At 46.1% G+C, this 13,856-nt stretch overlaps 1 protein-coding gene across 3 annotated transcripts in view; it reads right to left on the bottom strand.

Annotated features, from left to right (window-relative positions):
- Positions 1 to 6,682: 6,682 nt before the first annotated feature.
- MON2 (MON2 homolog, regulator of endosome-to-Golgi trafficking) overlaps positions 6,683 to 13,856 on the bottom strand; it is a 225,482-nt gene continuing 218,308 nt past the window's right edge. For 2 of the 3 annotated variants that reach the window (XM_069764435.1, XM_069764437.1), the window contains one exon: positions 6,890 to 7,562. In XM_069764435.1, coding sequence (XP_069620536.1) covers positions 7,399 to 7,562 — 164 coding nt within the window. In that variant the 3' untranslated portion in view covers positions 6,890 to 7,398. Of the gene's footprint in view, positions 7,563 to 13,856 lie in introns of all 3 variants that reach the window. The other variant, XM_069764436.1, reaches the window with a different exon arrangement.

The following is a 13,856-nucleotide window of genomic DNA, read 5'->3' as shown; positions in this document are numbered from 1 at the left end:
GACGGAAAAATAAAAAAGTTATGGCTCTGGGAAGGAGGGGAGTGAAAAACGAACACGGAAAAACGAAAAATCCCAAGGTCATGAAAGGGTTAATATATGCAATACTTAAAATCAACTTTAAAATTACTTAAAAGGAGTTAGGTACTGCTGATTCACATAAAGATGAGTGTACTTACTTTCTTATGCGTGTACTTACTTATTTGCCTCTGTGCCTCACATGGCCGCTGATCATAATTTGGGCATAGGGACCCACATATACTCCTCCATGCTGCCTCTTTTTGGGCCCTGTTGGCATAGTTGGGATCTCTCTGGTCCCAAATTTCGGGCCTTTCCTGGACCAAAATGATGAGCATGTCAACATTTATGATGGTAGCGATGCTGATTCAGACTCCGTGGAGGCGTGCGGCAGACTTAAGGGATCTCTGTATGGCTTTTTCAGCTAATAAGCATGTCTCAGCTTCCTGGCCTTGGGACATTTCCTGGCACCTGCCAGAGTCTAGCGTATTTCTCGCAAGTCACACGCATGGTCCGTATGCATTCTGTATTTTGCGCGCCCCCATAGACTTGCATTGGCGTTTTTTTTTGCGCAATACGCTGACAAATGCAGCATGCTGCGATTTTCTACGCCCGTAGAACACCGTATAATACGGATGCGTAATATACGGCAGATAGGAGCAGCCCCATAGAGAATCTTGGGCCGTGTGCAATGCGTATTTTCTGGACGTATTTTCTGCGCTCATATGTCCGTAAAACTCGCTAGTGTGACGCCGGCCTAAGAATGGGGCACAGGGCTTATATTTAAAGCACCATTCCAGCACTGAAACATAACACTGGAGTGCTGCTTTAAGATCCCATTGGGAGAACTATAACTCCCAGCATGTTCTGCAGATCCTATGGCATGCTGGGAGTTATAGTTCAACACAGGAGTGGCAGAGTGTTTTATTGTGTGTTGTAAAGACTAACCTTTTAATTGGGCCAGCCAGCCACATGGAGCATCCCATGACTGCACACACAGAGCTCTCCCTGCCTCTCCACAGGTCATAAGAGGAAGCAGATTCTAGTGGGGAGTCTGAAGGACCTGTGATGACATCAGAAGAGGGAGTGCTCTGCGCTGCCATGTGATGCTCCAGCCCGCCCACTTCATGACATCACACAGGTCCTTATGCCTCAGCATCCAGCACAGCCCAGGCAGGTATGCAGCAATCTTGTCCCCTCTGGCCCCCTGCTGCTGCCCCCTCATCCCCCAGACACACAGATCTCCCCAGCTGCTGCAGGAATCCAGGGCTGGGGAAACCATGTGTGTTTCAGTGAAGGACTATTCATGTGCTGCTCTCCACTCACTGCTCAGCTGACAGGTGGGCGGGGATTCGGCTAATGAATATTCACTGCACTTTAATCATGGGGACCATGTGGTTTCCCCAGTACTGGATTCTGGGCAGCTGGGACATTTTTCTGCCTCCTGCAAGTGGGATCACAGTGCGATCCCACTAGCCACTGCCCCCCCCTCCCCACATGCAACATTCAGACCATAAGACACACCCACACTTTCCTCCCAAATTTGCAGGAAAAAAGTGCGTCTTATGGTCAGAAAAATACGTATAGGTATATATTATATACCTTTTGAAGTTGCTCCAGAAAATGAAGTATTTGTCCCCAAAAATTATTGCAATTCCACGTTTTGTTATACACATGTTTATTTCCCTTGTGTGTATTAGAACAACACAAAAAGAGAAAAACCACAAATTGGACATTTCACACAAACCTCAAAAATGACCCGGACAAAATTGTTGGCACCCTCAGCTTAATATTTGGCTGCACACCCTTTGGAATAAATAGCTGCAGTCACTTCTTATAAGTGTCAACAAGCTTCTTCTTACACCTCTCAGCTGGAATTTTGGACCACTCTTCTTTTTCAAACTGCTTCGGGTCTCTCATAATTGAATGGTGCCTTCTCGCAACAGCAATTTTAAGATGTTTCCATAGGTGTTCAATAGGAGTTAGATACGGACTCATTGTTCGCAAATTCAGAACTCTCCAGCAATTTGTTTCCATCCCTTTCTGGGTGCTTCTTAAAGTATGTTTGGGATTACTGTCCTGCTGTAAGACCCATGGCCTAGGACGTAAGCACAATTTTTTGACACTGGGCATTACATTGCGACCACAATCCTTTTGGTAATCTTCATATTTCATGATACCTTGCCCACAGTCAAGGCACCCAGTGCAAGAGGCAGCAAAACAACCCCAACACATCTTTGAACATCTGCCATATTTGACTATAGGTACTGTGTTCTTTTCTTTGTAGGCCTCATTCTGTTTTCGGTAAACAGTAGAATGATGTTCTTTACCATAAAGCTCTATCCTGGTCTCATCTGTCCACAAGACGCTTTCCCAGAAGGATTTTGGCTTACTCATGTATATTCTGTCAAACTGCAGTCTAGCTTTTTGATGTCTCTATGTCAGCAGAGGTCTCCTGCCAGAATTTCATTTCATTCAAATATTGACAGATAGTTTCCACTGACACTGATGCACCCTGTGTCTGCAGAACAGCTTGGATATTCTTGGAATTTTGGGAGATTTGCTACAGTGCCATGGGTTGTAAATTTCTTGATTATGTTGCATGCCCTAGCATCTAGGGCCTAGATAAAGGAACATCAAGATCTCTGGGGATGGACTTGTGACCTTGAGATTTTTTAAATAATTTTCACCAATTTTGGTTTTCAAGTCCTCAGACAGTTCTCTCCTCTTTCTGTTCTCAATGCTTAGTCTGTTTCCACATGGTGTACTGGCAACGCTTTGAACGCAGCGGATCCCCGCTCCGTCCAAAGCGCTGCCGGCTTTTGCACATGCGGTGATTCCGCATGTGTTCATTGAACCATGCGTAATCACCGCAGCCTATACATAGAACAGTGCTATTTATCTTGCGGAGACTGTGTGTCTCTGCAAGATAAATAGACGTGCCGCATGTGCGTAAATGCAGGTTTGCCACCTGCGTTTTTGTATGCAAAGTGAATATGGGATTTCATAAAATCCCATCCACTATGGTGTAACATCTGGATGCTGCAGATTGGACGCTGCGGCTGGCTGTAAGCAGCGTCCAGTTCGCAGCAAATACGCCACGTGGAAACATACCCTTAGTGTGGCACACACACACACACATAATGCGAAGATTGTGTCAACATTTCCTCTTCCTTATCATGTTTTAATTTGTGATTTTCATATTGTCCACACCTGTTACTTGCCACAGTTGAGTTTGAGGATAATCACATGCTTGAAACAAAGTTGTTTACCCACAGTTTTGGAAAAGTGCCACAAATTTTCTCCAACCCATTTTGGGGGTTTTGCATGACATTATGTCCAATTTGTCCTACTTTCACTTGCTTTTTTGTTGTGGTTCCAATACACAGGAAGGAAATAAACATGTGTATAACAAAACGTGTAATTGCAATAATTTTCTGTGAGAAATATATTTTCTTGAACAATTTCAAGGGTGCAACACTTTCAGCCATGACTGTATATATACATATACACTGCTCAAAAAATAGCACAAACACCAGAATATAACTAAGTAAATCAAACTTCTGTGAAATCAAACAGTCCACTTCGGAAGCAAGAATGTTTGACAATTTCACATGCTGTTGTGCAAATAGAATAGACAACAGATGGAAATTATTGGCAATTATCAAGACACACTCAATAAAGGAGTGGTTCTGCAGCTGGGGACCACAGACCACATTCTCAGTACCAATGCTTTCTGGCTGATGTTTTGGTCACTTTTGAATGTTGGTTGTGATTTCACACTCGTGGTAGCATGAGAAGGACTCTACAACCCACACAAGTGGCTCAGGTAGTGCAGCTCATCCAGGATGGCACATCAATGCGAGCTGTGGCAAGGTTTGCTGTGTCTGTCAGCGTAGTGTCCAGAGGCTGGAGGCTATACCAGGAGACAACCCAGCAGCAGGACCGCTACACCAGCCTTTGTGCAATGAGGAACACGAGGAGCACTGCCAGAGCCCTGCAAAATGACCTCCAGCAGGCCACAAATGTGCATGTGTCTGCACAAATGGTTAGAAACCGACTCCATGAGGATAGTCTGAGTGCCTGACGTCCACAGATGGGGGTTGTGCTCACCACCCAACACCGTGCAGGACGCTTGGCATTTGGCACAGAACACCAGGATTGGCAAATTCACCACTGGTGCCCTGTGCTCTTCACAGATGAAAGCAGGTTCACACTTAGCACATTTGACAGACGTGACAGAGTCTGGAGACACCGTGGAGAGTGATCTGCTACCTGCAACATCCTTCAGCATGACCAGTTTGGCAGTGGGTCAGTAATAGTGTGGGGTGGCATTTCATTGGAGGACCGCACAGCCCTCCATGTGCTCGCCAGAGGTAGCCTGACTGCAATTAGGTACCGAGATGAGTTCCTCAGACCCCTTGTGAGACCATATGCTGGTGCGGTTGGCCCTGGGTTCCTCCTAATGCAGGACAATGCCAGAACTCATGTGGCTAGAGTGTGTCAGCAGTTCCTGCAAGATTGTTATGACCTGGTGGTGAGGACAATAATGGACCTGGTGGTTAAGAGCACACGGAATGACCTGATAGTTACTAATAATACAGGACAAGCTCTGAGACGTGGGAACTCTGCTGACCGCAATCCCTAATCCTATCACACACACTAGAAATAGCCGTGGATTGCTCCTAACGCTCCCTATGCAACTCGACACAGCCTAAGGAACTAGCTAGCCCTAAAGATAGAAAAATAAAGCCTACCTTGCCTCAGAGAAATTCCCCAAAGGAACAGGCAGCCCCCCACATATAATGACTGTGAGTTAAGATGAAAATTACAAACACAGAGATGAAATAGATTTAGCAAAGTGAGGCCCGACTTACTGAACAGACAGAGGATAGGAAAGGTAACTTTGCGGTCAGCACAAAAAACTCCAAAACGACCACGCAGAGGGCGCAAAAAGACCCTCCGCACCGACTCACGGTGCGGAGGCGCTCCCTCTGCGTCCCAGAGCTTCCAGCAAGCAAGACAAAAATCAAAATAGCAAGCTGGACAGAAAAAATAGCAAACAGAGAAAAACAAGCAGGAACTTAGCTTCTGCTGGGAAGACAGGTCACAAGAACGATCCAGGAGCGAACTAGACCAATACTGGAACATTGACAGGTGGCATGGAGCAATGATCTAGGTGGAGTTAAATAGAGCAGCCAGGTAACGAATTAACCTAGTCACCTGTGGAAGGAACCTCAGAAGCCGCAGCCCCACTCACAAGCACCAGAGGAAGCCCATGGACAGAACCAGCCGAAGTACCATTCACGACCACAGGAGGGAGCTCAACAACAGAATTCACAACAAAGATGAAGGCATTGAAGCTATGGACTGGCCCGCCCATTCCCCAGACCTGAATCCGATTGAACACATCTGGGACATGATGTCTCGCACCATCCACCAATGTCACGTTGCACCAGACTGTCCAGGAGTTGGTGGATGCTTTAGTCCAGGTCAGGGAGATCCCTCAGGAGACCATCCGCTGCGTCATCAGGAGCATGCTCAGGTGTTGTAGGGAGGTCATACAGGCACGTGGAGGCCACACACACTACTGAGCATCATTTCCACTGAAGTTGGGCCAGCCTGTAACTTCATTTTCCACTTTGATTTTGAGCATCATTCCAACTCCAGACCTCCGTAGGATATTAGTTGTGATTTACGTTGATAATTTTTAGGTTTTATGGTTCTCAACACATTCCACTATGTAATGAATAAAGATTTACAACTGGAATATTTCATTTAGTGATATCTAGGATGTGGGATTTTGGTGTTCCCTTTATTTTTTTGAACAGTGTATATACACACATACACACTTGCACCAACTCGAACATACCACTACTCCATCTGTAATATGATGCTTGACAAAGGTAGCGTGAGATGACTGAAATGTTACATTATATCCTTGGAATATATAAGAATAAATTAATCTAGAGATAGTACCTATGGCTTTTGATTGTACTTAAAAGATTGGGAACCAATTCAAGCACCAGCACGTTCTTGCCAGAGTGCCATGCTCTATCCCCCAACGTGCTTGCATATTTAGTTTTTTTTTTTTTTTACATATTTCTGGAAACAAAGAACTTTACCATAACGGATCGCTTGGCATTGGACTTTGTTATTTTTTTCTTCTGCTACTGTACATCTTATGTCCTTTTTTTCTTTATTTTTGTAACTACTAAATAGTGTATTTTGCAGAATAAAGGGTTACTATCATCATTAAAGGGAACCTGTCACCCCCAAAATCGATGTGGTGAGGTAAGCTCACTGTCATCAGCATTCTGTAATGCTGTAGATAAGCCCCCGATGTAACCTGAAAGAGGAGAAAAAGAGGTTAGATTATACTCACCCAGGGGCGGTCCCGCTGCGGTCTGGTCAAATGGGTGTCTCAGGTCCGCTCCGGCGCCTCCCATCTTCATTCCATGATGTCCTTCTGGTCTTCACGCCGCGGCTCCGGCGCAGGCGTACTTTGTCTGCCCTGTTGAGGGCAGAGCAAAGTACTACAGTGCGCAGGCGCCGAGCCTCTCTGACCTTTCCAGCGCCTGCGCACTGCAGTACTTTCCTCTGCCCTCAACAGTAGCATTCTTGGGTGTTTGGGCTGTGACCCAAGAAGATGAAATACAGAACGTAATGCAATCCTCGAGGTTTTTAATGTCCATATTACAAATCACTGTATATTAAAGTCAAGCAAGATAGATTTAAGTGACTTTGTATTCACAGATACAATCCGAAACAATCAGATACCATAATGCAAGTTAAATGCAGAACCCTTCATTTTTAGAAATAGACCAGTACATCATCTCAACTAACTGTGCAGTGAGTATTGCCAGTACCAATATGGTTTTAAATAATGTGCCAATTTATTACAGAACTGTGCCATTTATTTTACACACAAATATGACAGTTCTCTTGGTTTACAAAGGCTAACAAAAAATATGGAATGTTATAGTATTGTTTGCATAAAATTAAGTACATGTTGTACTTCCCAAGGGTTTCATTCACCAGTCTAATGTGTTGGATCGAATGTTTTTTTTTTTTTTAAATTAGAATTTAACACAGTCAGATCAATTCTCACCCATTCAGCCTGTGAAAAAAATGATCATTACTGCACTTAATATTCAGAAGGCCCACAACTACTCACACAGGGACATTTATTGAGGTGTAAGTTTCTTTTCATGAATGGTTGAGCTCATTAGTATAGTAGTTAAAAGGTAGCCACAGGCAAGGTGGCCGCCCAGTTTAGTTCATCAAATGTATCCTTCAGAAAAAAAATAATTTCACTTAGGAGAAAACATTCATCTGCAGTACACTCTGGGTCATGTCCTTAAGAACAATCATTTCAAGCAGTCACGACTCTCCATTCTGCACTTTAGTGGCTGGTGGTTGCATGAAGTCCTTAAATGGAACCAGAGCTTCTTTCAGAGCCGAACACACTTCAGAGGAGGAACATGTGATGCATTCCACTAATGTGGGGTAAAGAGAAATGACCTGAGCCCAGGTGTTATCATCAACTGTAATAAAGAATATATATATCACATTAGAAAGCACAGCCACGTCAACATATTTAGAGAGTTTTTCCCATCTTTATACGTGGGTATTGTCAGATTGTGCTTGTAAATGCAAATAATTGTGCCATTTACTGTTTATTTAAATTTCAGCCATTCTTGAGATATTAACACTTGTGTTGACAACTCAGTGTCTTGAATATTGACCGCCGTTGCTAGACAGCTTGCAAGCACTGCACATGTTCGCCCTTTTCTATTGAGCACGGTTTTTAACCCCTTTCTGACCTCGGACGGGATAGTACGTCCGAGGTCAGATCCCCTGCTTTGATGCAGGGCTCCGCGGTGAGCCCGCATCAAAGCCGGGACATGTCAGCTGTTTTGAACAGCTGACATGTGCCCGTAATAGGCGCGGGCAGAATCGCGATCTGCCCGCACCTATTAACTAGTTAAATGCCGCTGTCAAACCTGATTGCCCTTAACTGGGGATATATTCACATGCAGGAGTCTGCTATAGACTCAGTCTGCTGAAAATCATCTTTTAACTTCCATCTTTTAAATTACATCTTTTTAATTATGATTCTGAATTAGACTGAATTGGACTGGAATTGACTGGAAGGTAACAGAACACCGACCACTACAATGTTTCGGTTTCTTTTCTCTTTCACCCCCATACTACTTTCCTTCTTACAATCTCCTGCAATCCCTCCTCCTAGTAAGGAAGTAGTCATTTCTCCCTCCATACTCCCCAGCCATCTCACCTTCTCCTCAGAACTGTTCCTCCACATACAATCCTTTTTCTCCAGACACACACGGCCGCATCATATCCTATCCTGCTCCCACCTTCTAATGATCTGTCTGTTACTCCTCATTGCTGGTGACATATCCCCAAATCCCGGCCCTCCCCAATTCATCCCCACACTCGTTTCTAACCCCCTGCCACGATCCTCCGCACGTTTTCCCAACCACGACAACCTCATACCCATTCATCCAGCCCCCACTCTCCAGCTCCCCCTACTTGGAGCACTATGGAACGCACGCTCCATCTGCAACAAACTGCCATTTATCCATGACCTCTTCATCACCAACAAACTCTCCTTCCTCGGCCTCACTGAAACCTGGCTCACCCCCTCTGACTCGGCCTCTCCAGCTGCGCTCTCCTATGGCGGATTCCACCTCTCTCACACCCCTCGCCCCAGCAACAAACGCGGTGGAGGAGTTGGCTTGCTCCTGTCCGACACCTGCTCCTTTACTCCAATCCCGCTACCACCCTCCGCTACTCTTCCCTCGTTTGAGGTGCACTCTGTCCGCATCTATTCCCCCTCCAACCTCCAGCTGGCTGTCATCTACCGCCCCCCAGAACTAGCCATCTCCACCTTTCTCGACCACTTCACCACCTGGCTACTTCATTTCCTCTCTGTTGACATCCCCACTATCATCATGGGTGATTTCAATGTCCCCATTGACACTTTCACCTCAGCTACCTCTAAACTTTTATCACTGACTGCCTCCTTTGGCCTCACTCAATGGTCCTCTGAGGCCACTCACAAAGATGGCCACACGCTGGACCTCATCTTCACCCGCCTCTGCTCCCTTACTAACCTCACTAACACACCCCTCCCCCTGTCTGACCACAACCTACTGACATTCTCGTCCCTCTCCTCTCCTAGTGTGCAACCCCCACTCCACAAACTCACTCACCCTCGCAGAAATCTCAAACATCTCAACTTACAATCACTCTCTGAGTCCCTTCTCCCTCTCACAGACATAGCTTCCCTTCATGACACAGATGCTGCTGCCACTTTTTATAACACCACAATAACAACAACACTCGATTCGGCCGCCCCACTCATGCATAGTAAAACTCGTACAATTAACAGGCAGCCCTGGCTGACCAGCCTGACCAAAGAATTGAGACGGGCTTCCAGGATTGCTGAGCGGAGATGGAAGCGATCCCACTCTGCCGACCACTTCACTGCATACAAGCAGTCCCTCGCCAGCTTCAAGTCTGCGCTCACTGCCGCAAAACAAACTTACTTCTCATCCCTCATATCCTCCCTGTCTCACAACCCTAAACAGCTTTTCAACACTTTCAATTCTCTACTCCGTCCCCCCGCACCTCCTCCCTCCCCCCTCATTTCTGCTGATGACTTTGCCTCTTTCTTTAAACAGAAGATCGATACGATCAGAGAAAGCTTTGGCCCACAGCGCCCACTGCCCCTCTTAGCTGCTCAACCCTGCTCCTCCAAAACCAGCTTCTCCACCATGACAGAAGATCAGCTCTCCACCCTCCTGTCAAGATCACACCTCACCACCTGCACGCTTGACCCGCTCCCATCCCACCTCATCCCTAACCTTTCCACGGTCTTCATCCCAACCCTAAAGCACCTCTTCAACCTCTCACTCACAACAGGTGTCTTTCCCTCATCCTTCAAGCATGCCAAGATCACACCCATCCTCAAAAAGCCCTCCCTCGACCCATCCTCTGTGTCTAGCTATCGCCCAATATCTCTTCTCCCTTATGCCTCCAAATTGCTGGAGCAACACGTCCATCTTGAACTGTCCTCCCACTTCTCCTCCTGCTCCCTCTTTGATCGGTTACAATCAGGCTTCCGTTCCCATCACTCAGCTGAAACTGCCCTAACTAAAGTCACCAATGACCTACTAACTGCCAGGAGCAAGCGACACTACTCTGTCCTCCTTCTCCTGGACTTGTCTTCTGCCTTTGACACTGTAGATCACTCCCTTTTGCTACAAATCCTCTCATCCCTTGGCATCACAGACTTGGCCCTTTCCTGGATCTCGTCATATCTGACAGACCGAACATTCAGTGTCTCCCTCCCCCACACCACCTCCTCACTTCGCCCCTTGTCAGTCGGTGTTCCTCAAGGCTCTGTTCTAGGACCCCTACTCTTCTCCATCTACACTTTCGGCCTGGGACAGCTCATAGAATCCCACGGTATGCAGTACCATCTCTACGCTGACGACACGCAGATCTACCTCTCCGGACCTGACCTCTCCTCCTTGCTTACCAAAATCCCGCACTGTCTGTCTGCCATTTCAGCCTTCTTTTCTGCTCGCTTTCTACAACTGAACATGGACAAAACAGAATTCATCATCTTTCCCCCATCTCACTCTACCCCTCCACCAGACCTATCCATCAATGTCAATGGCTGCTCACTATCCCCAGTCCCACACGCCCGGTGCCTCGGGGTGATCCTCGACTCTGCCCTCTCTTTCAAGCCACATATCCAAGCCCTTGCCTCCTCCTGTCGTCTCAAACTCAAAAATATTTCCCGGATCCGTGCTTTCCTTGACGGCAACACTGCAAAAACGCTAGTGCATGCCCTTATCATCTCCCGCCTCGACTACTGCAACCTCCTACTCTCTGGACTCCCCTCTAGCACTCTGGCACCACTCCAATCCATCCTACACTCTGCTGCCCGACTAATCCACCTGTCCCCCCGCTATTCCCCAGCCTCTCCCCTGTGTCAAGCCCTTCACTGGCTTCCTATCGCCCAGAGACTCCAGTTCAAAACCCTCACACTGACATACAAAGCCATCCACAACCTGTCTCCTCCATACATCTGTGACATGGTCTCCCGGTACCTACCTACACGCGACCTCCGATCCTCCCAAGACCTCCTTCTCTACTCCCCTCTCATCTCTTCTTCCCATAACCGCATCCAAGACTTCTCCCGTGCTTCCCCCATACTCTGGAACTCTCTACCCCAACACATCAGACTTGCGCCTACCATAGAAACCTTCAAAAAGAACCTGAAGACTCATCTCTTCCGACAAGCCTACAGCCTGCAGTGATCCTCAACCTACTGAACAGCCGTACAGCCAGCTCTTCCCTCTCCTAGTGTATCCTCACCCACCCCCTGCAGACTGTGAGCCCTCGCGGGCAGGGTCCTCCCTCCTTATGTACTCGTGTGCCTTGTTATCTGCTCATGTTTAATGTATTTGTCTATATTTGCCCCGTATTCACATGTAAAGCGCCATGGAATAAATGGCGCTATAAAAATGTATAATAATAATAATAATAATAAAACGCAGACAGCAACTACCGCTTCCGGCCGGGCGGCCGGAAATGACGTCATCGCCGACCCCCGTCACATGATCGCGGGTCGGCGATGCGTCTGGATGGTAACCATAGAGGTCCTAGAGACCTCTATGGTTACTGATCACCGGTGGCTGTGAGCGCCACCCTGTGGTCGGCGCTCACAGCACACCTCCATTTCTGCTACATAGCAGCGATCAGCAGATCGCTGCTATGTAGCAGAAGCGATCGAGTTGTGCCTGCTTCTAGCCTCCCATGGAGGCTATTGAAGCATGGCAAAAGTAAAAAAAAAAGTAAAAAAAATGTGAAAAAAATAAAAAAATATAAAAGTTTAAATCACCCCCATCAAAATAAATCAATAAAAAAAATCAAATCTACACATATTTGGTATCGCCGTGCTCAGACTCGCCCCATCTATCAATTAAAAAAAAGCATTAACCTGATCGCTAAACGGCGAAGCGAGAAAAAAATTCGAAACGCCAGAATTACGTTTTTTAGGTTGCCGCGACATTGCATTAAAATGCAATAACGGGCGATCAAAAGAACGTATCTGCACCAAAATGCTATCCTTAAAAACGCCAGCTCGGCATGCAAAAAGTAAGTCCTCAACCGACCCCAGATCACGAAAAATGGAGACGCTACGAGTATCGGAAAATGGCGCAATTTTTTTTTTTTTTTTTTTTAGCAAAGTTTGGAATTTTTTTTCACCACTTAGATAAAAAATAACCTAGTCATGTTAGGTGTCTATGAACTCGTACTGACCTGGAGAATCATAATGGCAGGTCAGTTTTAGCATTTAGCAAAAAAGCCAAACAAAAAAACAAGTGTGGGATTGCACTTTTTTTGCAATTTCACGGCACTTGGAATTTGTTTCCCGTTTTCTAGTACACGACATGCTAAAACCAATGATGTTGTTCAAAAGTACAACTCGTCCCGCAAAAAATAAGCCCTCACATGGCCAAATTGACGGAAAAATAAAAAAGTTATGGCTCTGGGAAGGAGGGGAGTGAAAAACGAACACGGAAAAACGAAAAATCCCAAGGTCATGAAGGGGTTAAGCTCGCCAGGATTGCTGGAGTGTACCATTGGTTTCTATTCTGTGGCGGCTTCAGCGTAGGCCTTACAAACTGGATGGCATTGGTGGTCGGTCTTCAAGGCAACGAGTTGTAAACAGAACAAACAGTTATCTCAAGAGCGACTGATGCCAATTTTAATAAGCAGTAAATTGTTGTAACAAGCACTGTATGACCTTAGCCATTTATTAAGATGGGAGTAATCTTGTAACATACAGGTGCTTCTCACGAAATTAGAATATCAAAGTTAATTTATTTCAGTTCTACAATGCAAAAAGTGAAACTCATTATTTAGAGCCATTACAAACAGAGAGATCTATGTCAAGTATTTATTTCCGTTAATGTTGATGATTATGGCTTACAGCCAATGAAAACCCAACAGTTATCTCAGTAAATTAGAATAATTAAAAACACCTGCAAAGGCTTCCTAAGCAGTTAAAAAGGTCCCTAAAGGTACCTTTACACTGAACAATTTAACAACGATATCGCTAGCGATCCGTGACGTTGCTGCGTTGTGGATAGCGATATCGTTGTGTTTGACACGCAGCAGCGATCTGGATCCTGCTGTGACATCGTTGGTCGGAGCAGAAAGGCCAGAACTTTATTTTGTCGCTGGATCTCCCGCAGACATCGCTGAATCGGCGTGTGTGACGCCGATTCAGCGATGTCTTCACTGGTAACCAGGGCCGCGCTTAGTAACCCGATGTTTACCCTGGTTACCAGTGTAAATGTAAAAAACAAACAAACACTACATACTTACATTCCGGTGTCTGTCCCCCGACTCTCTGCTTCCCTGCAGTCAGCGCCGGCCGGCCGTAAAGCACAGCGGTGACGTCACCGCTCTGCTTTACGGCCAGCCGGCGCTCACAGTCAGTGCAGGAAGCAGGTGAGGGGGTGAGGACACAAATTTCATTACTCTCAAGACTCTAGATGCAAGCACAAGACTTTGGATGTAAGTATAGAAGCTTTGAAAATGTCTGCTTGTCTTTGCAGTCTGTACTAATTTTTTTCTGTTCCTTGTAGACTGTTTGCTGCTCCGGTCCTGGTGCTGCCTTTCTAGTCCTGCCTGACTGCTGTGCTGTTTGACTACTGCCTCTAATCTAATGTAAGTATTGGTGTCCATTGTTCTTTTTTTGGGGTGGGGGGCTACATTGTGTTTAAATGTAA

The sequence above is a fragment of the Ranitomeya imitator genome, chromosome 4 (assembly GCF_032444005.1).
Source record: "Ranitomeya imitator isolate aRanImi1 chromosome 4, aRanImi1.pri, whole genome shotgun sequence".
Classification (NCBI taxonomy): Eukaryota; Metazoa; Chordata; class Amphibia; order Anura; family Dendrobatidae; genus Ranitomeya; species Ranitomeya imitator.
The sequence above is the reverse complement of the archived record's forward strand: the minus strand, read 5'-3'. Positions and strand labels throughout refer to the sequence as shown.